Source organism: Somniosus microcephalus, chromosome 11 (assembly GCF_052327205.1).
Source record: "Somniosus microcephalus isolate GS21.2 chromosome 11, FLI_Smic_1.0, whole genome shotgun sequence".
In the NCBI taxonomy this organism is placed as follows: domain Eukaryota; kingdom Metazoa; phylum Chordata; class Chondrichthyes; order Squaliformes; family Somniosidae; genus Somniosus; species Somniosus microcephalus.
The window spans coordinates 125,381,203-125,406,912 of record NC_140997.1 but is presented as its reverse complement, the minus strand read 5'-3'; the positions used below and the strand labels follow the sequence as shown (position 1 = coordinate 125,406,912).

Here is a 25,710-nt window from a genome sequence, read left to right as displayed (position 1 = left end):
GGGACGGCGGGAGAGAGAGAGAGAGAGAGAGAAGGGGACGGCGGGGGAGAGAGAGAGAGAGAAGGGGACGGCGGGAGAGAGAGAGAGCGAGAGAGAGGGGACGGCGGGAGCGCGAGAGGAGGGGACGGCGGGAGCGCGAGAGGAGGGGACGGCGGGAGCGCGAGAGGAGGGGACGGCGGGAGCGCGAGAGGAGGGGACGGCGGCAGCGCGAGAGGAGGGGACGGCGGCAGCGCGAGAGGAGGGGACGGCGGGAGCGCGAGAGGAGGGGACGGCGGGAGCGCGAGAGGAGGGGACGGCGGGAGCGCGAGAGGAGGGGACGGCGGGAGCGCGAGAGGAGGGGACGGCGGGAGCGCGAGAGGAGGGGACGGCGGGAGCGCGAGAGGAGGGGACGGCGGGAGCGCGAGAGGAGGGGACGGCGGGAGCGCGAGAGGAGGGGACGGCGGGAGCGCGAGAGGAGGGGACGGCGGGAGCGCGAGAGGAGGGGACGGCGGGAGCGCGAGAGGAGGGGACGGCGGGAGCGGAGGAGGGGACGGCGGGAGCGCGAGAGGAGGGGACGGCGGGAGCGCGAGAGGAGGGGACGGCGGGAGCGCGAGAGGAGGGGACGGCGGGAGCGCGAGAGGAGGGGACGGCGGGAGCGCGAGAGGAGGGGACGGCGGGAGCGCGAGAGGAGGGGACGGCGGGAGCGCGAGAGAGAGGGGACGGCGGGAGCGCGAGAGAGAGGGGACGGCGGGAGCGCGAGAGAGAGGGGACGGCGGGAGCGCGAGAGAGAGGGGACGGCGGGAGCGCGAGAGAGAGGGGACGGCGGGAGCGCGAGAGAGAGGGGACGGCGGGAGCGCGAGAGAGAGGGGACGGCGGGAGCGCGAGAGGAGGGGACGGCGGGAGCGCGAGAGGAGGGGACGGCGGGAGCGCGAGAGGAGGGGACGGCGGGAGCGCGAGAGGAGGGGACGGCGGGAGCGCGAGAGGAGGGGACGGCGGGAGCGCGAGAGGAGGGGACGGCGGGAGCGCGAGAGGAGGGGACGGCGGGAGCGCGAGAGGAGGGGACGGCGGGAGCGCGAGAGGAGGGGACGGCGGGAGCGCGAGAGGAGGGGACGGCGGGAGCGCGAGAGGAGGGGACGGCGGGAGCGCGAGAGGAGGGGACGGCGGGAGCGCGAGAGGAGGGGACGGCGGGAGCGCGAGAGGAGGGGACGGCGGGAGCGCGGGAGGAGGGGACGGCGGGAGCGCGGGAGGAGGGGACGGCGGGAGGAGGGGACGGCGGGAGCGCGGGAGGAGGGGACGGCGGGAGCGCGGGAGGAGGGGACGGCGGGAGCGCGGGAGGAGGGGACGGCGGGAGCGCGGGAGGAGGGGACGGCGGGAGCGCGGGAGGAGGGGACGGCGGGAGCGCGGGAGGAGGGGACGGCGGGAGCGCGGGAGGAGGGGACGGCGGGAGCGCGGGAGGAGGGGACGGCGGGAGCGCGGGAGGAGGGGACGGCGGGAGCGCGGGAGGAGGGGACGGCGGGAGCGCGGGAGGAGGGGACGGCGGGAGCGCGGGAGGAGGGGACGGCGGGAGCGCGGGAGGAGGGGACGGCGGGAGCGCGGGAGGAGGGGACGGCGGGAGCGCGGGAGGAGGGGACGGCGGGGGGGAGGCGGGGAGGAGGGGACGGCGGGAGCGCGGGAGGAGGGGACGGCGGGAGCGCGGGAGGAGGGGACGGCGGGAGCGCGGGAGGAGGGGACGGCGGGAGCGCGGGAGGAGGGGACGGCGGGAGCGCGGGAGGAGGGGACGGCGGGAGCGCGAGAGCAGGGGACGGCGGGAGCGCGAGAGAAGGGGACGGCGGGAGCGCGAGAGAAGGGGACGGCGGGAGCGCGAGAGAAGGGGACGGCGGGAGCGAGAGAGAAGGGGACGGCGGGAGCGAGAGAGAAGGGGACGGCGGGAGCGAGAGAAGGGGACGGACGGAGAGAAAGGGGCGGGAGCGAGAGAAGGGGACGGACGGAGAGAAAGGGGCGGGGGAGAGAGAAGGGGACGGCGGGAGCGAGAGAAGGGGACGGACGGAGAGAAAGGGGCGGGGGAGAGAGAAGGGGACGGCGGGAGCGAGAGAAGGGGACGGACGGAGAGAAAGGGGCGGGGGAGAGAGAAGGGGACGGAGAGAGAGAGAGAGAGAGAGAGAGGGAGAGAGAGAGAGGGAGAGAGAGAGAGAGGGAGAGAGAGAGAAGGGGACGGAGGGAGAGAGAGAAGGGGACGGAGGGAGAGAGAGAAGGGGACGGAGGGAGAGAGAGAAGGGGACGGAGGGAGAGAGAGAAGGGGACGGAGGGAGAGAGAGAAGGGGACGGAGGGAGAGAGAGAAGGGGACGGAGGGAGAGAGAGAAGGGGACGGAGGGAGAGAGAGAAGGGGACGGAGGGAGAGAGAGAAGGGGACGGAGGGAGAGAGAGAAGGGGACGGAGGGAGAGAGAGAAGGGGACGGAGGGAGAGAGAGAAGGGGACGGAGGGAGAGAGAGAAGGGGACGGAGGGAGAGAAGGGGACGGAGGGAGAGAGAGAAGGGGACGGAGGGAGAGAAGGGGACGGAGGGAGAGAGAGAAGGGGACGGAGGGAGAGAGAGAAGGGGACGGAGGGAGAGAGAGAAGGGGACGGAGGGAGAGAGAGAAGGGGACGGAGGGAGAGAGAGAAGGGGACGGAGGGAGAGAGAGAAGGGGACGGAGGGAGAGAGAGAAGGGGACGGAGGGAGAGAGAGAAGGGGACGGAGGGAGAGAGAGAAGGGGACGGAGGGAGAGAGAGAAGGGGACGGAGGGAGAGAGAGAAGGGGACGGAGGGAGAGAGAGAAGGGGACGGAGGGAGAGAGAGAAGGGGACGGAGGGAGAGAGAGAAGGGGACGGAGGGAGAGAGAGAAGGGGACGGAGGGAGAGAGAGAAGGGGACGGAGGGAGAGAGAGAAGGGGACGGAGGGAGAGAGAGAAGGGGACGGAGGGAGAGAGAGAAGGGGACGGAGGGAGAGAGAGAAGGGGACGGAGGGAGAGAGAGAAGGGGACGGAGGGAGAGAGAGAAGGGGACGGAGGGAGAGAGAGAAGGGGACGGAGGGAGAGAGAGAAGGGGACCGAGGGAGAGAGAGAAGGGGACCGAGGGAGAGAGAGAAGAGGACGGAGGGAGAGAGAGAAGAGGACGGAGGGAGAGAAGGGGACGGAGGGAGTGAGAGAAGGGGACGGAGGGAGTGAGAGAAGGGGACGGAGGGAGTGAGAGAAGGGGACGGAGGGAGAGAGAGAAGGGGACGGAGGGAGAGAGAGAAGGGGACGGAGGGAGAGAGAGAAGGGGACGGAGGGAGAGAGAGAAGGGGACGGAGGGAGAGAGAGAAGGGGACGGAGGGAGAGAGAGAAGGGGACGGAGGGAGAGAGAGAAGGGGACGGAGGGAGAGAGAGAAGGGGACGGAGGGAGAGAGAGAAGGGGACGGAGGGAGAGAGAGAAGGGGACGGAGGGAGAGAGAGAAGGGGACGGAGGGAGAGAGAGAAGGGGACGGAGGGAGAGAGAGAAGGGGACGGAGGGAGAGAGAGAAGGGGACGGAGGGAGAGAAAGGGGCGGGGGAGAGAGAAGGGGACGGAGGGAGAAAGAGAGAGAGAGAGAGAGAGAGAGAGAGAGAAGGGGACGGAGGGGGAGAGAGAGAGAGAGAGAGAGAGAAGGGGACGGTGGTAACAAGTTGGATATTTTGTGGTCTGGACCTGTGCCAATTGGGAACTGTAGAGACTGCTCTAAAGCTCAATTCATTTGGCCGTAAACAGCCAGCAGTTTCTTCTGGCATCAAGCCTACTTTAATTAGTGAAAGGACAATATCTTAAGCCATTGCACCTTTCAGTACCCAATAGCAAGACAGATTTTAACTATTCTTCTGAAATGGAACGATGCCCTTCAGGATCAGAGATCCTCTACAGTGGGGGGGAGCAGGCAGGGTGGCGAAACGGGCTATCAGTTCCTGTGTCTCTGACAAAGATACATTATGACTTCAAAACTCCCATGTTAAATTCAATTTTGGAATAACCAAACCTCCCTCCCTGGTTCAGTGCATGTGTGAAGGTAAATTAGCTGCCTGAAAGTAAAGTATGAGCTAATAGATTTCTATGAAAATTTCAGTAAAATGTTCACAGCTTTTAATCATCCACATTAGCCTCCTTCATTTAGCTGTTAACAGCAAGTCCTCTATATCTCGGCATGTCTCCCATCCCCACCCTTCCCAATATCTCAATGAACCTCTGCCTGCCAGGCTATGCACTTCCCCATGACCATTGTCGATACTATTCTGGGATCAGCCAGAGGATGCAAACTTCCTACTTCCCACTGGTCCAAAGAGTTCAACAGAAACTTGGACATCAAGTGGGGAAGGGGGTCGGGGGGGAATGAATAATACTTCAATTACAGCAGGTAAAGATTAGAGGAAGCCAGGTACCCAAAGTAAGGAACAAACAAGTAGGAAGCAGTCGCAATAATTAAAAGCAGAGCGTGTGCAAAGGAATTACTTCATCATTTGGTGTTTAATTTCCCTGAATTGATAGCTTATTTTGCAAAGTGCACTTTGTTGTCAGGTGTATAAAATATGTCAGCGCAGTAATCTACAGTTTGTGGGTTACCACTGTAAAATAAAAAACACTCGAAGAAATCTTTCCGATTGACTTATAAAATAACCGCACCTTGGCCAAATCAGCGGCACTTGGGGAGCAGAAACATCGTCCGTCCAGCACATTGGACAGGTTTACAGCCGAAACCCACCGGGGTATCTGCACTCCCAATCAAGGATATTGGGAAACTGAACCAGCGCCAGGCGTGCTCCAACAATCCTTTTGATGGAAACCTTCATCAAACCTGCTGCAGAAAGTTATCAGCATAGAGGCGATAAATTTACTGCAGCTAAGTTACCAGTGGAATTGCCAACATCAGAGTTAAACAGAAGACGGGAGGAAGGAAGGAGCGTCTCAGTCACACCCACAGCCACTGGTGCAGGGAGCTGCATGACTTTAAATGAAACACTTTATGGATTGTAAGTATCAGGGTGCAGAGGGAGAACTTTCAACATAAAGTCTTCCCCTATCTGGTTTAGTAAAAGCAATTCAAAATCTTCAACATTAGATTCAGCAACACCCATTCATCTAGCACCTTCAACATAGCAAAATGTCCCAAGGTGCTTCACAGTTGGGAGTCAGACCGGAGTTGGCAGGGGGTGGGAGGAGAATTAGGCAGGGTATCCAGAAGCTCAACTGAAGTGTGGCTGTAGAAGGTGGGGGAAATGTAGAAAAGGAGAGAGATTAAGGGAAGGAGTTCCACAGTGGAGGGATAAGATGGCTGCAGGCTGTGCCACTGATGGTAGAGAGGAGAGAGTACATACAAAAGACCAGAGCTGGAAGAGCGGAAGGTCCGAGCAGAGATGTAATGTTGTAGGGGTGGGGGTAGGGGCCAGCAGACATTGTCAAGAGCAGGAAAGCAGGATATTATCTCAAAGTTAATGTGGGGTGGAGATTGAAAACTCGGGTGAGTAAGGCATTAGATAAATCAAGTTGAAGGTGACAAAGGGATGAGTGAGGTAGGGACAGAGATGGCGATATTTCAGAGGTGGAAACAGGTGGATTTGGTGATGGACTGAATGTTAGATTTGAAGCTCAGCTCAGTGTCCAGGTTGCGCACGGTCATGTTGACCCTGAAAGAGCATCTAGAAAGTGTGCTGGGGGCCAGCTGAGGAACGGAGTTTGTGGTGGGGGATGAACAGCATGGCTTCAAATTTGCCACGGTCAAGCTGCAAAAAGTTCTGGCTCATCTTATCAGACAGCACAGCAACAGTTGACGGAGACAAAGTTTTGCCAAAGATATAGAATCTGACCTTATGCTTACAGATAATGAGGGCCAACATATAGATGAGAAACAGGAGGCAGCCAAGGACAGAATCCTGGTGATTGTGAGGGTATGGGAGGAGAGGCCATTGCAGGGGATTTGGGACAGGTAGGAATGGAGCCACGGTGGGCAGTGTCCCAGAGATTTGTTAACTATCTCCCTCAAGGCAAGAGTTTTACATTTTTTGTTTTTGAGACAAGCGAAAATGAAGCAACGCGCCAATCTCCTATGATTCTCACTCCTCCTGCTGACAGTAGCAGTTCTCAGTCCAGTTCTTTCCACCCTGTGTTCGCCTCCGAGCCATTCAGCTAAGTAATAAGTAAAAAAAAAACTCTTGTACTATATTACTGGCCACACAACACCAGGTTATAGTCCAACAGTTTTATTTGAAATCACAAGCTTTCGGAGCGCTGCTCCTTCGTCAGGTGAAGTGAAGAGAAGCATACAGGCACAGCATATATAGTCAGAGAAAACTGCCAGATGATTACAGGTAATCTTTCTAACTGCCCTTTATCACATCTCGGCAGAGAGATAATCACAGCAATCAAAAGGTGTGAATGGTGTCCAAACAGGTCAGTCAGGAAAACATTACATTAAAGAACAATGAGGTAGGGTCACAAGGGGTCAAATGTTGCAGATGCTAGGGTCTGTTTGAAAAACAGGAAAAAAACCAAAAAACTTTGCTGGAAATCACAGGAGGTCCGGCCACATCTGTGCAGAGAGAACAAGCCAACGACGACTCGAGTCTGGATGACTCTGCGTCAGGTGGGGTTACATGTAGTGTGACATGAACCCAAGATCCCGGTTGAGGCCGTCCTCATGAGTGCGGAACTTGGCTATCAGTTTCTGCTCGACGATTTTGCGTTGTCGTGTGTCTCGAAGGCTGCCTTGGAGAATGCTTACCCGAAGATCGGAGGCTGAATGTCCTTGATTGCTGAAGTGTTCCCCGGCTGGGAGGGAACACTCCTGCCTGGCGATTGTTGTGCGGTGTCCGTTCATCCGTTGTCGCAGTGTCTGCATGGTCTCGCCGATGTACCATGCTCTGGGGCATCCTTTCCTGCAACCTATGAGGTAGACAACGTTGGCCGAGTCACATGAGTATGTACCATGTACCTGGTGGGTGGTGTCCTCACGTGTGATGATGGTATCTGTGTTGATGATCTGGCATGTCTTGCAGAGGTTGCCGTGGCAGGGTTGTGTGGTGGCGTGGTTGCTGTTCTCCTGAAAGCTGGGTAATTTGCTGCGAACGATGGTCTGTTTGAGGTTAGGCGGCTGTTTGAAGGAGAGTAGTGGAGGCGTGGGGATGGCCTCAGCGAGGTGTTCGTCGTCGTCGATGACATGTTGAAGGCTGCGGAGAACATGGCGTAGTTTCTCTGCTCTGGGGAAGTACTGGACGACGAAGGGTACTCTGTTGGGTGTGTCCCGTGTTTGTCTTTTGAGGAGGCCTATGCGATTTTTCGCTGTGGCCCGTCGGAACTGTCAATCGACAAGTTGAGCGTCATATCCCGTTCTTACGAGGGCGTCTTTCAGCGTCTGTAGGTGTCCATCGCGTTCCTCCTCATCTGAGCAGATCCTGTGTATTCGCAGGGCTTGTCCATAGGGGATGGCTTCTTTAACATGGTTAGGGTGGAAGCTGGAGAAGTGGAGCATCATGAGGTTGTCCGTGGGCTTGCGGTAGAGTGAAGTGCTGAGGTGTCCGTCTTTGATGGAGATTCGTGTGTCCAAAAATGAAACCGATTCTGAGGAGTAGTCCATGGTGAGTTTAATGGTGGGATGGAACTTGTTGATGTCATCGTGTAGTCTTTTCAGTGATTCTTCGCCGTGGGTCCATAGGAAGAAAATGTCGTCGATGTATCTGGTGTATAGCGTTGGTTGGAGGCCCTGTGCAGCGAAGAAGTCTTGCTCGAACTTGTGCATGAAGATGTTGGCGTATTGGGGTGTGAATTTGGTCCCCATGGCTGTTCCGTGTGTTTGGGTAAAGAACTGGTTGTCGAAGGTGAAGACATTGTGGTCAAGGATGAAGCGGATGAGTTGTAGGATGGCGTCTGGAGATTGGCCGTTGTTGGTGCTGAATACTGAGGCTGTCGCAGCGATGCCATCATCGTGGGGGATACTGGTGTAGAGTGCCGAGACGTCCATCGTGGCGAGGCGTGTTCCTGGTTCAACTGGTCTGTGGGTGCTGAGTTTCTGTAAGAAGTCTGTAGTTTCGCATAGACCTCCTCAGAAGACAAACATGGGACACAACCAACAGAGTACCCTTCGTCGTCCAGTACTTCCCTGGAGCGGAGAAACTACGCCATGTTCTCCGCAGCCTTCAACATGTCATCGACGACGACGAACACCTCGTTAAGGCCATCCCCACGCCTCCACTACTCGCCTTCAAACAGCCGCCTAACCTCAAACAGACCATCGTTCGCAGCAAATTACCCAGCTTTCAGGAGAACAGCGACCACGCCACCACACAACCCTGCCACGGCAACCTCTGCAAGACATGCCAGATCATCAACACAGATACCATCATCACACGTGAGGACACCACCCACCAGGTACATGGTACATACTCATGTGACTCGGCCAACGTTGTCTACCTCCGTTGCAGGAAAGGATGCCCCGGAGCATGGTACACCGGCGACACCATGCAGACACTGCGACAACGGATGAACGGACACCGCACAACAATCGCCAGGCAGGAGTGTTCCCTCCCAGTCGGGGAACACTTCAGCAGTCAAGGACATTCAGCCTCTGATCTTCGGGTAAGCATTCTCCAAGGCGGCCTTCGAGACACACGACAACGCAAAATCATCGAGCAGAAACTGATAGCCAAGTTCCGCACTCATGAGGACGGCCTCAACCGGGATCTTGGGTTCATGTCACGCTACATGTAACCCCACCTGACGTAGAGTCATCCAGACTCGAGTCGTCGTTGGCTTGTTCTCTCTGCACAGATGCGGCCGGACCTGCTGTGATTTCCAGCAACGTTTTTTGGTTTTTTTCTGTTTTTCATACAGACCCCAGCATCTGCAACTTTTGACCCCTTGTGACCCCACCTCATCGTTCTTTGATGTAATGTTTTCCTGACTGACCTGTTTGGACACCATTCACACCTTTGATTGCTGTGATTATCTCTCTGCCGAGGTGTGATTAAGGGCAGTTAGAAAGATTACCTGTAATTGTCTGGCAGTTTTCTCTGACTATATATGCTGTGCCTGTATGCATCTCTTCACTTCACCTGACGAAGGAGCAGCGCTCCGAAAGCTTGTGATTTCAAATAAAACTGTTGGACTATAACCTGGTGTTGTGTGACTTCCTACATTTGTCCACCCCAGTCCAGCACCGGCATCTCCACATCATATATTACTGGCAGAGTCACATTCCAGGGAAAGCTAAACTAGTTGGTTTATCTGCATCCACCACAATCACAATAACGTGCAACATTAGGAAATGTTACTTGCCACCCTTTCCATTTTCTCAATGTCTCTCTTTATTGGAGAGTCTTCCCTCTCAGCCCACCTAAATTTGGCACTTGTTAGGATATCACTGCTCAACATTGCCTTACACTGCATTGCCACAATCAAGGGTAATAGAGGGTGGGAAAAACACCACAGCGCCAAATTATATGTTCACAGCATTAACGGCTAGCTGTCCAATTCTAGGTTCCAAGCCAAATATAGAAACCATCAACAACATAAAATACACCATCCTCTGCAAGGACATACTAGATTAGCCTGCACTAATATGGTAGGAAATAACATTTGCCAAACACATCACATCACGATCTGCTCCGAAAGGCACAGTGGTTGGGGAGAGCAACAATTCAAGCAGTTTACCTAGAGAACAGTAATTTCAGCACAGGAGGAGGCCATTTAGCCCATCAAACCAGTGTTGGTGTTGACTATTCAACAGGAACCATCTGTTCTAATCCTATCCCCCGTATCTTTCTAGATGCTATAGTCTCAGCCTCAATAGCCATTGCACTTAATAACTATGAAAAACATTTTTCTAACTTGCTCCTCTGATGATAATCCTCTCAGTCTGTGTATCCTTGTTAACGATTCACAAACAGGTGTAAACAATCTTCCACTATCTACCATCTCAAAACCTTTGATAAGGTCAGTAACCAGAGAACACAGATTCAAGATAATTGGCAAAAGCAGAGGGGAGTTAATTTTTTTTTTTTTTTTACGCAGCTAGTTGTTATGATCTGGAATGCACAGCCTGAAAGGGTGGTAAAAGCAGATTCAATAATAACTTTCAAAAAAAATTAGATATATACTTGTAAAAGAAAAAAATTGCAGGGCTATGGGGAAAGAGCAGGGGAGTGGGATTAATTGGATAGCTCTTTCAAAGAGTCAGCACAGATACAATGGGTCGAATGGCCTCCTGTGCTGTATCATTCTATGAAATTTGTAACCCTCTATTAGTTCACCTTTAATTTTCTCTGGTGCAGTGAGAAAAGATCCAATTTTGGAACCTTTCCTCATTACTATAATCTCTCACTCCAGTAACTCTAATGAATCTGCACTGTACCTTTTCCATGGCTCGAATATCTTAAAATACCACATGGATTCCCTTCCCTACTCTCATGCAGCAGTACAAGAACAATGAGCAAGTGTTGTGCTCAGAGTAGGACTGCAGCAGAAGGCATGCTAAAGATTTGAAGCTTCCCAGATAACTCAGTGGGTAAAATACACCACCTGGGTGGTACGGAGCCACACGTACCACAGACTCCCAGGGCTGGTCCCTGGTCTATGCTGAGTTAGCTCAGCATGCGCAGCTATACGGTTACTGTACTATTAATAGGACGAAAGGAAATGAGACTTCATTTGAGCTCCTGATTATGACCAAGTGATCCCTGAACAGTGGATGTGTAGGGGCACGAGGAGACGACAGGAGTGGGCCTGGCTCCCATACGCCTCTGCGGTTGAATAGTCTGCAGACACTTATTTTTAGGTTCACTTGGGCAAGGTACAGGAGGGCGGCCAGTGGCCATGGACATAAAACCCAGCTGGGAGTCAAAGTTTCAGGAGAGGAGGGGAGAGATTAGGAGTAGGGATAAACAAAGCCTGAATTCTTCCAAAATGACACTAGCATCTCAATCAATCTCAATCAACAACAACTTGTATTTATATAGCGTCTTTAACGTAGTAAAACGTCCCAAGGCACTTCATAGGAGTGCTTTAAAACAAAATCTGACACAGAGCCACATAAGGAGAAATTAGGGCAGATGACCAAAAGCTTGGTAAAAGAGGTAGGTTTTAAGGAGCGTCTTAAAGGAGGAGAGAGAGGTAGAGAGGGTTAGGGAGGGAATTCCACAGCTTCGGGCCTAGGCAGCTGAAGGCACGACCACCAATGGTTGAGCGATTATAATCAGGTATGCTCAAGAGGCCAGAATTAGAGGAGTGCAGATATCTCGGGGGGTTGTGGGGCTGGAGGAGATTACATAGATAGGGAGGGGTGAGGCCATGGAGGGATTTGAAAACAAGGATGAGAATTTCAAAATCGAGATGTTGCTTAACCGGGAGCCAATGTAGGTCAGCAAGTACAGGGGTGATGATCAAAGTGGCGTATGAAAGCTGCAGGATGCAAAATCGAAGAGAATCAACCGATCTGACTTAGAAACATTCGGTCTTACTTCACTGATGTGCTTTGGAAACAAAGGCTGACATTCTGATGCATAATTAACAACCAAGGGAACCAAGTGTGATGGTCACTCAGTAACTGCTACTGCCAGACATGCAGGCCATAGAAGCCCTGACTCAAGCACAATCCCTCATCTTCGCAGGACCCTGCTTTACAAATCCAGCAAGCACTTACTTGCTTATTCTGTTACCTGGATTGACACACATTATCAAAAGCTCCATTTACTAGCGGTTCTAAACTGCATTATTTTATTTCTACAGTAAAAAGCTGACCTGGGATTTATCCTTTGGTATAATAAATTTATTGTGGCAGAGACCACATAGGGACAGTAACACAATGTATAGCCAATGCTGTTATATGTACCTAAACACAATTCACTTTGTATAGCAATGTTGTGATATGTACATGCTGGGTTGGGTTATTGGTGCAGGGTCCCTTTAAGAGCGTCGGGAACATGATGACGTCATGACGTCGGTTGCGTGATGACGTCACAGCCCCTGCATGGGGCTGAGCCTCGAGACCTCGTGGAGATTGATTAAAGACAGACACGTTTTGTTTTTGCTTAAAGAAGTGTCTCAGCCTGTTGATTTCTGTCGACTCCAACAGTATAACTTTTTTATACCGTTCAGGAACTTCAAAAACACTCAGTAATGAATGTTACAGACAGATGATGCAGCTACAGCTCCCCCTGTTGGTGGTGAAGCTGCATCACCCAGCAGTGCTGCTCCTCTGCAGACAAGCTCTGCTAACTTGGTTTATACTCCTCTGATATTCTTCCCTTCTTGTCCCAAAGGCAATGGCCTATCAGGGTCCAGTGGCTCTGCTGTACCTCAGGCAAGCAGCCATTCTTCATACACCAGCATGAAGAGTAGTACAGGTTGTCTGTTCAACCACTGAGACAGTCAGAAAGTCTACCCCATCCTCACTCCAAACCACAGGGGCCAGCTCAATGATCAGAACTGAATTGTGATCTCCTCCCTAGCACAGGAACACTGAGCAGATTATACTGCCACCTCACCATCCTGGGTGAGATTAGATATCTCAGCACACACCTGGAGCCCTCCTGGTCTCAGGACCACACACTGCATCACACACAAGGCATAGGAGGCTGTTACTAAATTATCTCAGTATGTGTATGTAATGAAATCTGTTTGTCTCGATCCTGTATTAGTTTTGCACTCATGTATATTACCCTCCCCCACTGTGTATAGTTTCACTTCCTCTTTCCCGACTAACCTGGGAGGTTCCAGGTCTTGGCGCTTGGCTCCGCCCCTGACGTCTCTTACATAAAGATCCCAGGATCTGTATGACTCATTCCTGTGAACCAGTCGGCGTGTTGAGATGTTAGCTCTGATCTTAGTGATTAAAAGCCAACTTGTTTAAGTCTATAACTTCTAGTTTTGTGGTTATTGAAGGCCCATCAGTGTACGTACAACCAGACTCCACCCCCCCCATCCCACCCCGCCTCGCCCCCCCACCATTTCTGAACAGCAAAGTAAAGAGATTCCATTTCACTATAAATCCCTCTATTGTTGCCATTGTCATCTTACGGAAGTAAATGAAACATGAAAAATTAGCACTTGGGCAAGTAAGTGAAGGCAGCAGCAACACTTTGCAACATCTTACGAACAAGGGATCCGACAGACTTTAGCCACAAATGTTCCTCCAGTTACTCACACGTCTCATGGTTAGCACATTGTAAATGGGACTGCCCCGCCTCTCTCAACCTGCAAAGCAGGGGTGCCTACTCCTCTCCAGGGCTGACTGCCTGATCTATACTTCATGCCTTGGCCTGGCTGTGCCTCACGCCAAAGGCTGATCAAGTTGTGCTTGACAAGGCATGAATGGAGTTCTAGTTCAACATCTGCATGAGCATCTCTGGGTTAACATCTTGTGGGCCTCAGTTCCATTTTCTTTCTCGGTCCTGGTGGAGATCTCAGAACCTTTACACAAGACATAGCCTGAAATGAGTCTGGCTGTAGAGCGTTGAAGATTGGTTCCCCAGGATCTCCTGGCCACGGGTTCAATCGCAAGGACTGACACCTGCTCCAGCAGCTTTCTATGGTGTGTGACTTGTTTTGTAGTTTAAAAAATATCAACTTTGAGCTGCAGGAGTCCTGCTAGGCCACTCCATTTTGTCACAATACATTCTGAAGCAGCTCTACTGAAAACAGCAGGGACTGTGACTTCAGGCCGGCCTCGGTGCCACTCTAGAGATGAGAGCCACTGGGAAACCCTCCTATCAGTGGACAATCTGCATACCCAGCCCATAGCATACCCAGCCCATAGCATACTTACCTAGGGCCGAGCAGCTCCAAATAGCTCTCTGGAATCCAGAAGTCTTGACCCCTGTTGTCTTCAACAGCGCAGCTTTGGAATGCTCCCCAATGATGGCATCATGAACAGGCCCAGCTGGCTGGGTAACTCCTGATCTGGTGTTGGCCCCTACCCCGCCCCACCCAGCTCACATAGTGGCACCCCACCCACCCCACCCAGCTCACATAGTGGTCCCCCTGCCCCGCCCCACCCAGCTCACAGTGGCCCCCCGCCCCACCCAGCTCACAGTGGCCCCCCCTGCCCCGCCCCACCCAGCTCACATTGTGGCCCCCCTGCCCCGCCCCACCCAGCTCACATTGTGGCCCCCCTGCCCCGCCCCACCCAGCTCACATTGTGGCCCCCCCTGCCCCGCCCCACCCAGCTCACAGTGGCCCCCCCAGCCCCGCCCAGCTCACAGTGGCCCCCCTGCCCCGCCCCACCCAGCTCACATAGCGGCCCTCCACCCCACCCCACCCAGCTCACACAGTGGCCCCCCTGCCCCGCCCCACCCAGCTCACATAGCGGCCCTCCACCCCACCCCACCCAGCTCACATAGCGGCCCTCCACCCCGCCCCACCCAGCTCACATAGCGGCCCTCCACCCCACCCCACCCAGCTCACATAGCGGCCCTCCACCCCACCCCACCCAGCTCACATAGCGGCCCTCCACCCCACATAGTGGCCCAGCTGAGTCAGAGATCCCTGATCAGCTTCTCCCCCCACAGCTCTGAAAACCAACTGTTTATGAAAAAACTTCCTGCAAGTCTCGAGGGTGTACTTAAATTTGGTCAAATTCCTCATATATTTTCTCAATAAAATGCACGGGTAATTTGACCAAATTTAATGACGCCCTCAAGACGTGTCTCCTCCTTTAAGCAAACATGCTTGTATCGCAATGATCTGATGATTTTGTCCTGATCAGTTAATAGGCCTTTATCTCACACTGAGCACCAAGATGGGATCACAGTGCCACTGACCTCAGCTCCAACCAACTGTGGGGGGCTGGACCCTGCAGACACATGCCAAACACTCTTTCCCTTGCAGGTCTACCAAAGGCTGGTGTCAGACCTGCCTCAGAAGATATAAATAATATCCCACCCCACAAATCTCTGGAGCAGAGAGAACTTTATACTCAATGTAATTCACCTGCAGAAGAAATGATTGAGACACAGCTGCTGATGAGACTGTTGTAACATTTGCTCGGTTCAGAACAGTCACCAACTGTTTTAGACTTGCCCGCTACAAATAATGAGGAGCAGATGCATCCCATTACTGTCCCTAATAGTGTTGCACTGATCAGTCCTCCCACAGCCCACTGAACCTGAACTACTGTTTAGACAGATTACTGAAGCACTTAGATTAAAAGTACAAGTTAATAGGTAGGAAGTTAAAGAGGCTGTTAAAGCAGTGAGTGATAAAATTGGCAAAGACCAATACTTCCAGAGACAGCAGTGCCTGGACAGGCGCCCATTATGATAGCAGTAATGCAGCAGGAGTATGGGGAAATGGCTGATAATTAAACATCGGAAGGAATTGTTAGAAGAAAAAAGACCAATATCCATCTAGTTCACCTTCTACCCGCCTGATAGTCACATGAGAGTGATAATGGAGTTGTTGACTAATCATAGCAATCAATCTTTATCGATTAGTCTACAACAGACCCAGACACCACACGAGGAAAACCCCAGTGGTGGAGCGCTTTGGAACCATAGGTCCAAAGTCACTGTTCCACCCAAGCATGCTACATTTACCACACGACATGTCTCAAATTACTCATATACTGTGTCCCAAAATGTTATTTTCTGAAATAAAGCTATCTAAACTCAACATTTGTCAATTTAAGATAGAACAGTGGACCAAGAAAATTCTGTGACAAAGTTCAGGTACAGTTCAAAGTCTGGAAATCAAGTATTCTGCAGTCCAGAGAGTGACTCTACTTTGCAGGAATAAAGTGCTGCTCCTTCATCAACAGAGCTTATGAGGATATCTCCTTGGAACAATTAAAATGGGAAAATTGAGAACGGACCTTCGGGTGGACCTCTTATACAAACACTGTCCTCCTGCCTCAGATGAAAGTGCTGTCATATTACTGAAGTAGAGCATTTAGCAGTCCACAATGCACTAACTCATCCCAACATTATGGGATGCATTGTGTACAAGAACCTGCTGAGAGGGGTAATCTGTTCATACTTGGCAGGGATTCAATGGACCCTTTCTGAGAACCATTACGGTAACTTCACTGAAAGGCTGATGTTGGCTATTTAACAACCACTTACGGAGGTTTAATGGAATGTTCAGAGCTAATGGTCACTTCTTACAGCTCTAGGTAGCCTTCTTTGAACACTAGTGCCTTCTTTCATTTCAGGACTTGAATGTACAATGAGAGCAGGGTATATAAAGACATTAGTGCCAGCTGATGGTCACAACTCTGGGGTTACCCAACAGTCCAAGTTTTCTGACTGCAGGGTCTCTCAAAGCTCTTGAAAAGCAATATCCAGACAAGGCAGGAAGATTCTGTACATTTCAACAAAGGATCTTCCCTGTGCAATTGTTTCAAATTTGAGGCTAAGGAACATATTAATTTGTATTAAAAAATCTCAGTACGGCTGAGCATCAGACAAAGAAGTCCAACGCAGTTAGACCCTGGAAATAACTGAGCACAGAAGCTATCTCCGAACTGCCATACTCCAGTAAAGATAAAACACAGCTGGAAGATGAACTTCAAAAGAGAACAGCAAGCCCTCTGGGTCACCTTGGGTGTCACCAACTGTTTCAGTTCAAAAGAAGAACATACTGCTAATTGTAAAGACAGCTTGAAGTTAAACCTGCAGGAAATGCAGCTTTCCCATTACCAATTCACATGAAATGCTGCTTCCTCCTAATGGAGTTCACAGCTTCTCTCTACCGATCCTGTATTAATTAATTTTATTTCAAGAGGCAAATCGTCACAGAATGCAAACGGAAGCAGGGAAACAGCCAGAGAAACATTTAACAGTCAAGCTTTAAAGATTCTTTATGTGTCAGCTGTGGCTCAGTACCCCAAGTCAGAAGGTTGTGGGTTCAGGTTCCACTCCAGACACTTGAGCGTGTAATCTAGGCTGACACTGCAGTGCATAACTGAGGCAGTGCTGCACTAGCGGAGGTGCCATCTTTTGGATAAGATGTTAAATCGAGGACCCATCTGCCCTCTCAGGTGAATGTAAAAGATCCCATGGCACTATTTTGAAGAGGAGCCGGGGAGTTATCCCCGGTGTCCTGGCCAATATTTATCCCTCAAGCAACATCACTAAAACAGAGTATCTGGTCATGGTCACATTGCTGTTTGTGGGAGCTTGCTGTGCGCAAATTGGCTGCTGCGTTTAGGGGAAGTCCCCATGGCAGGTAAATAGCTGCAAAAATGCTGGATACAACTCCCTGAGCGCAAGAAAAGACCGGGCATTCCCAACTTTACACTCTATTACTGGGCAGCCGAGCAAGGGGCCTTCTGCCTTGGAATACAGCTTCACTGCAGAACCCATGGTTGGATATGGAGGCTGAAATCTCTCAATTTACTCCCTGTCTAACCTGCCCTAGATACATCCTGATAAGAGGCTAGAAGGAGTAAAGAGGCACCCCATAATTACTAGTGCTATTGATCTGGAAACGACCTGTACACAACTGAAGAATCCCTCCCCCACCCCCAACCTTGTTAAATTGATCGTCTCCTCAATCTGGCACAGCAAAGAACTCCCAAGTACACTGGCCACAAGTGGATTCAGAGTCTGGCATGAGAAAGGCGTTACCATGCTAGACCAGCTTCTTCACAGGATAAGGCCTTGTCTTTGCAGAAGATAAATGACAAATTCCAGCTCATGCAGCAGGATGCATCGAAATCAAACACAAATTCTTAATAGTGGCTGGTGGTAATGGATCAGGAAGCAAGATAAAGCAGCCTCTGGAACAAAGTATGGCTTGATCAATTTATGGTTGTGTCATTTCTAATCATGCCCTACCGATGACTCAAGGTTAATGCACCCAGTGACATTGGGCTGAGCCAAACAGGTTAGAAAGATCCTGCATTTGAGCCCTGCGCTGTGCTGTAACATTGTAACATCACCCGATTTCAACCCTGCCTCAGCTCATCTGCTGCTGAAACCCTCAACCATGCTTTTGTTACCTCGAGAGACTTGACTACTCAAACGCTCTCCTGGCCGGCCTCCCATCTCCCACCCTACATAAACCTGTGTTCATCCAAAACTCTGCTGCCCATATCTTAACTTGCTCCAAGTCTCGTTCACCCATCACCCCTGTGCTTGCTGACCTTCACTGGCTCCCGGTCCAACACCGCCTCAATTTTAAAATCCTCATCCTTGTTTTCAAATCCCTCCATGGCCTTGCCCCTCCCTATCTTTGTAACCTCCTCCAGCCCCACAAGCTTTCGAGATCTCTGCGCTCCGCCAATTCTGACCTCTTGCGCACACGTGTAGTCCAGACTGTGTAGGGGCAGCAGGTTCCCCTCCCTGAAGGACATTAGTGAACCAGTTGGGTTTTTACGGTCATTTTATCCAGTGCCAGCCAACAATTACCAGATACAAGGAGTTCAATTTCCAAATTTGCCATGGTGGGATTTGTGAGCAACAGCTTCCTGTATGGGTAAAACTTTTTTTTTTTTTTTTTTTTTAAAGGGGATTCATGCACAGTACTGCATTAGCCCACTGACTGATCAGCTGAATAGAACCAAAACTTAACATGCACTGTGGCCTATGACACATCAGGAGATTGGAAAGTACATGCAGGAAAGGCAGATGTGGAAGCGTTGTTAGAAAATGGGAAAACTACTGGCTTTACACAGGTTGGACAAACCTTGGACAATGGTAAAGGTTGGTGTAGTGGGACATTTCCCAGAACCTCCAGGCCCAATGTGTATCTCTCGGTCGTCATGGTTGACAGAGGGGAGGGGGGGGAAGAGGAGGGGATGGAGGCGAGGGAGGAACAGAATATAATGAAAGGGTGTCCATTTCACATCATTTCAAAATCTCCACTCAGTGGGTAGATGGGGACGGCCAGCAGAGGAAGAGGGGATGAAGAAGAGGAGAGGAAGGAGGGGGACAGAGAGTGGAGGAGAATGGGTAATGGGAAAGGTATTGGTGGCACTTGGCCTGGGCCAACTTTCCTCTCAATGGAAGGGGACCTGCAAGGGCTGGGGCCCAATGCTATCTTCCATGGGGATGGGTTAAACATTCTTCTCATTTGAGGGGCTTGATCATTAGAAGGTAGGTTTCCAGCTCAGGTGCTGGGTTGCTTTTGTAAGTGTGTTTCGAATTTCAGCTCAATGGGGGAAGTGGGTTGTGCCAAATTTTGCTCAGTGGGGTAAAGGGGGACACGAGGTACTGCACAAGAGGATTTTCTGTTCCCTCCATCTGTCCAACGTTTCCCAGTTTGTTACCTTGGTTCAGAGAAGGCCAGACAGCTACTAGTCCAGCTTCCACTCTCACTCCTTCGGTAGAGGTGATTTATCTCCTCAGTTACCCCTTGGGAATCCAATTTCTCATCCCTGACTGCTGTTGAAAATTATTCCGCTATCTCCGCTCAGTGAATGGAGACAGGGCCGGGGATGGTCGACCTCTGTTCAGGGGATTGCCGATTGTTGCTGAAAGTGGGGTTGTCGGGGGCTGCAGGGTGATCCTTGCTCAGTGGGTGTGGTGGATGAGGGAGATGAATTTCCAATCACTGGCTGGGGAGCTGGAAGAGGGATAGGGAAGGGTGATCTTGGCTGTGAGAGGGGGCATTCTTTACTGAGTGGGTGGATTTGCACACAGCTTTAGGGAGGGGGCCCCAATTTCTGTTCAGCTTTCAAATGCTGCTCATCTGCATGTGTGCGAGGTCGATTTAATACTCATTTCTCCTACCGTCATATCAATGCTGTGCTTCGTTCCTATTGACGACTGGTTTATTTGCTTGAAGATATCGGGCACGATGCTGAAAGAGTTATGAACCAAGTTCTTCACTTTTCACTGCCCGGTACTTCCTTTTGGGTCGACCTTCCTTTTGCATCTGGTGCGGATGTCAGTGTTTGTTTTACTTAAAGTAGGCTATTTCTCACGACATATACTTCTTCCACAACTTCGCTTCCACGAATCCTCATTTGCCCGTTGATGTCAGATGGCTTGCAGGCGTACATTGAACCGCCGAGTTTCGCTTCGCTTCAATAATTTGCGCCAGCAAGCGCATTGTGACCGCTTTTCTATTTTCCTACTTGGCTCTTTTATTATGCACATACTTTGGGTGCCCGGGACCACAACTTTTCCTTGAACAGGGTACACTGGGAATTCGTATGGTTGAATAAGGGGTTGTCACATATATGCATCCTCATTACACGCAACTAGTCATGTAACGTGTTCAGAGACACAGTACCATTAAAATCTTGAGGCCACATCCCATTTTTAATGTAAAATTGCCTCCTCCTGAGGTTCCCACCATCACAGAAGCCAGTCTTCAGCCAATTCTATTCACTCCATTTGATATCATGAAACAGCTGAGCGCACTGGATACAGCAAAGGCTGTGGGCCCTGACAACATCCCGGCTGTCGTGCTGAGGACTTGTGCTTCAGAACTAGTTTGCACTTCTAGCCAAGCTGTTCCAGTACAGCTACAACACTGGCATCTATCCGACAGTGTGGAAAACTGCCCAGGTATGTCCTGTCCACAAAAAGCAGGACAAATCCAACCCAGCCAATTACTGCCCCATCAGTCTACTCTCAATCATCAGCAAAGTGATGGAAGGTGTCATCAACAGCGCTATCAAGCGGCACTTACGCACCAATAACCTACTCACGGATGCCCAGTTTGAGTTCTGCCAAGACCACTCGGCTCCTGACCTCATTACAGCCTTGGTCCAAACATGGACAAAGGAGCTGAATTCCAGAGGTGAGGTGAGAGTGACTGCCCTTGACATCAAGGCAGCATTTGACTGAGTGTAGCATCAAGGAGCCCTAGTAAAACTAAAGTCAATGGGAATCGGGGGGAAAACTCTCCACTGGCTGGAGTCATACCTAGCACAAAGGAAGATGGTTGTGGTGGTTGGAAGTCAATCAGCACAGCCCCAGGACATCACTGCAGGAGTTACTCAGGGCACTGTCCTAGGCCCAACCATCTTCAGCTGCTTCATCAATGACTTCCCTCCAACATAAGGTCAGAAATGGGGATGTTCGCTGATGACTGCACAGTGTTCAGTGCCATTCACAACTACTCAGATAATGAAGCAGTCCATGCCCGCATGCAACAAGACCTGGACGACGTTCAAGCTTGGGCTGATAAGTGGCAGGTGACATTCGCGCCACACAAGTGCCAGGCAATGATTGTCTCCAACAAGTGAGCGTCTAACCACCACCCCTTGACATTCAATGGTATTACCATCACTGAATTCCCCGCCATCAACATCCTGGGGGTCACCATTGACCAGAAACTTGACTGGACTAGCCACATCAATACTGTAGCAACAAGAGCAGGTCAGAGGCTAGGTATTCTGCAGTGAGTGTCTTGCCTTCTGACTCCCCAAAGCCTTTTCACCATCTACAAGGCACAAGTAAGGAGTGTGATGGAATACTCTCCACTTGCCTGGATGAGTGCAGCTCCAACAACACTCGAAGCTCGACACCATCCAGGACAAAGCAGCCTGCTTGATTGGCACCCCATCCACCACCTTAAACATTCACTCTCTCCACCACCGGCGTACCATGGCTGCAGTGTGTACCATCTGCAAGATGCACTGCAGCAACTCGCCAAGGCTTCTTCGACAACACCTCCCAAACCCGCGACCTCTACCACCTAGAAGGACAAGGGCAGCAGGCTCATGGGAACACCGCCACCTCTAAGTTCCCCTCCAAGTCACATACCATCCTGACTTGAAAATATATCGCCGTCCCTTCATTGTCGCTGGGTCAAAATCCTGGAACTCCCTCCCTAACAGCACTGTGGGTGTACCTTCACTACATGGACTGCAGTGGTTCAAGAAGGCGGCTCACCACCACATTCTCAAGGGCAATTAGGGATGGGCAATAAATGCTGGCTTTGCCAGCGACGCCCACATCCCATGAACGAATAAAAAAAAGTTATCACACCAGACCGGGTTTTTAACACTGGGAGGGGGTTGGTTGAGGGGGAGAGAAGTGAATGCCAGAATGGATGAACATTCTTTATTATTGACTATCGCCTCACCTTTCAGAGTTTTTTTCAGATGGGAGAGAAGCCCACCAAGCCTCTGCAGGTCAAAGTAGTCCACCTTCCCATTGAAGAAGAGCTGTGGGGGGACGTAAGCATCTGAAAGCAAAAAAAACAGGGTAACTCAATAGATATCCAATGGGCAATAGGTCGCCACTCCTTACACACCCACATTCAATGTGTCGCCACTCCTTACACACCCACATTCAATGAGTCGCCACTCCTTACACACCCACATTCAATGTGTCACCACTCCTTACACACCCACATTCAATGTGTCACCACTCCTTACACACCCACATTCAATGTGTCACCACTCCTTACACACCCACATTCAATGTGTCGCCACTCCTTACACACAAGAACCTTGCTAGTGTCGCCAGCTTTTGATGTGGCAGTTTCCCAACAGCTAGCTGCAGCCCAAAACTAAACTTACCAGGATTCACCAAGGCCAGGTGCTGGAAAGCCCCTTTTGTGGAATTCTCTGCCACAGAAGGCTGTGGAGGCCAAGTCACTGAATATATTTGAGGAGATAGATAGATTTCTAGACACAAAAGGCATCAAGGGGTATGGGGAGAGAGCAGGAATATGGTATTGAGATAGAGGATCAGCCATGATCATGTTGAATGGCGGAGCAGGCTTGAAGGGCCGAATGGCCTACTCCTGCTCCTATTTTTCTATACCAGACCTGCTAGGTTGCAGTGATTCCCAGCTAGTTTTATGGTTGGATTGCAGCCTGCCCCGCGAGACCCACACTTCAGAGGCTGGGGCCACCAGCACAAGACTCATGGTATATAAAAGCTGATTGGTATTTTTCAGGGTAAGTAGGGAAGGAACTTTGTGTCTCTAAAGTAGGGAATAAAGGTGTACAGTATAGTCAAAATCTGGCTTGTAGGTAGCAGTGAGAGATAAGGACCCACAACTCCATTCCAAAGGATAAATCTCCCTGTGTATTGTTATGAGCTAGAAGAACAGCGAGAAAAAGCCATTCAGCCCATTGAACCCAAACCACGGATAGTCTACGCATGCTTATTCTAACCTGCCTGCCCTTCTCCTGTTCCATACATAGCTCATGTCTAGGAGGGGGTCCATGATAAAATAATCATACATGGGCTACATATGGAGTGGGGGGGGGGGGGGGGGAAGAGACCATGAAAGAATAATTGGACATGGGCTCTAAGTGGAATGGCAGTGGCGGGTCTCTGATACAATAATTAGACATGAGCTATGTATGGAACAGGAGAAGGGCAGGCAGGTTAGAATAAGCATGCGTAGACTATCCGTGGTTTGGGTTCAATGGGCTGAATGGCTTTTTCTTGCTGTTCTTTTTGCTCATAACAATACACAGGGAGATTTATAAACAGGGAGAGTTATCCTTTGGAATAGAGTTGTGGGTCCTTATCTCTCACTACTACCTACAAGCCAGATTTTGACTATACTGTACACACAATTAAACAGTGGTCCATACCTTCACTGAGTATTGCTGATGGATTCCTCAGTCTGTACTCATCCCAGTAACTTCGCAAAGCAGCAATCAGTCGGTGCAGGAAGCAGACCATGTACTCAGGAGGGCAAAGAATCGTGGGATTCTGTGAAGGCAGAGAACGTTCTGGCTGTTAACACAAAAGTACCATTTGCAGATAGAATGAAGGCTGGCCGGAGAGAGCCAATTAAGGTTATTTCCTGGACATCTGAGCACACCACGTCTGCAATATTATTGCATTTAACTAATAAACATTGGGTCCCTGTAACTGAGTATCTTTGCTCGCAGTTTCACGCCAGCAGCTGCTGTGCGAGAAGTTCAGAGAACCAGGAGGCCACCCTTGAGCAGGGGAAGAGAGGAAACCGAAGTGCCATTCGCAGGGGGGACACCAGAGGTGGAGGATCTTTCGTTCCACCAGTAGCTAATAGTAACTCACTGAAATTGTAGAGATAACTAATAGAAATACTGCTAACACTCAGACTCCCCTCATAACCAATAATAATACATATAGACTATCAGTAACAGTGGAACAACAATTTACAAAAACAACAACCTGTATTTATATAGCGCCTTTAACGTAGTAAAATGTCCCACGGCGCTTCACAGGAGTGTTACAAGACAAAAAATTGACACCAAGTCACATAAGAAATTAGGACAGATGAAAGAGGTAGGTTTTAAGGAGCGTCTTAAAAGAGGAAAGAGGCAGAGAGGTTTAGGGAGGGAGTTCCAGAGCTAGGGGCCTAGGCAGCTGAAGGCACGACCACCGATGGTTGAGCGATTATAATCAGGGATGCTCAAGAGGGCAGAATTTGAGAAGCGCAGATATCTCAGGGGTGGTTGTCGAGCTGGAGGAGATTAGAGAGATAGGGAGGGGCGAGGTCATGGAGGAATTTGAAAACAAGGATGAGAATTTTGAAATCAAGGTGCTGCTTAACCGGGAGCCAATGTCGGTTAGCGAGCACAGGGGTAATGGGTGAACGGGACTTGGTGCGAGTTAGGACATGGGCAGCCAAGTTTTGGATCACCTCAAGTTTACGTAGGGTAGAATGTGGGAGGCCAGCCAGGAGTGCGTTGGAATAGTCAAGTCTAGAGGTAACAAAGGCATGGATGAGGGTTTCAGCAGCAGATGAGCTGAGGCAGGGGAGGAGACGAGCAATGTTATGGAGGTGGAAATAGGAGGTCTTTGTTATGCCTCGGATATGTGGTCATAACTGGTAGTAATAGGCGTAACGTCCCAATATCCTACCTGTAACTAGTAGTAATCTGTAACCTGCTGATATCCACCCAGTAACTACAGCCAGAATCCCCCCTGCACTATACAAGGTGCAGCCAGGCTCCCCAGTCGATGCCACTTTCAACAGGCCTGATCTTTCTCCCCATCTCCTTGGACTCTGGTTCCGTGTGAAGGTGACGACTCTGAATTGGGAGCCTCAGTCAGAGGTGACCTGTACTTGGACCTCACACATCAAAACCGGCCGGTACAGATCAACCTGAACTAAACCGAGAGATCACTCAAAGGGCAGTGGGCTTCTCACAGGGCACATCGTCCTAAACTCAGCTCAGCACCAACATTTCTAAACCACTCCCTGAGCTCGGAATCAATAAAGATGCGTTTTCATAGAAGGATAGAAATTACAGCACAGGAGGAGGCCATTTGGTCCCCAGTGCCTGTGCTGGCTCTCTCCTGCAACCCCATTGCCCCAGATGGTTTATATTCTTCCCTTTCAAGTATTTATTTCATTCTCTTTTAAATCATGTTTTAGTCTCTACCTCAATAGCCACTTGTGATGAAGCATCCCATGGTCCAATAGCCCTCAGTTCAAGAACCTTCCTCCTCCCTTCCCCCTTTGGCTCTTCCAGTGAGAATCCTCAGTCTCTGTTCCCGAGTCCCCCATTCACCCTCCAGTCAAAACAATCTTTCACCAATTACCCACAGTAAAGTCCCCAGGTTTCATTCACCCCTTTACTGGCTGCTTCCATTCACCATGTTGCTGCGGCTCCAGACGCTGCAGGAAATGCTGGACCCCACGCCCATCCCAATCCCCAGTCCCCCTCCCATCCCCGCCCAAGCCCCATCCTCCTGACCCCCCATTCCCCAGTCTCTCTTTCCAAGCCCCCATCCCCAGCTTCCCCGACCCCCAGTCTAGTATTTCTCTCCTCCCCCTACCCCCCAGCCCCAATCTCCCTATACACCCCAATCTCCAGTCACCCACTCATCCACCCCATCTTCCAACCCCCC

The 25,710-nt window shown here is 51.2% G+C and overlaps 1 protein-coding gene across 2 annotated transcripts in view; it reads right to left on the bottom strand.

Moving 5' to 3' along the window:
* Window positions 1–25,710, bottom strand: part of rnf123 (ring finger protein 123) — a 693,175-nt gene that overhangs the window by 484,921 nt on the left and 182,544 nt on the right. For both annotated transcript variants that reach the window (XM_086001224.1, XM_086001225.1), the window contains exons 19-20: window positions 23,457–23,577; window positions 21,986–22,087 (exon numbers count right to left, since the gene is read on the bottom strand). In XM_086001224.1, coding sequence (XP_085857350.1) covers window positions 21,986–22,087; window positions 23,457–23,577 — 223 coding nt within the window. The remainder of the gene's footprint in view (window positions 1–21,985; window positions 22,088–23,456; window positions 23,578–25,710) is intronic.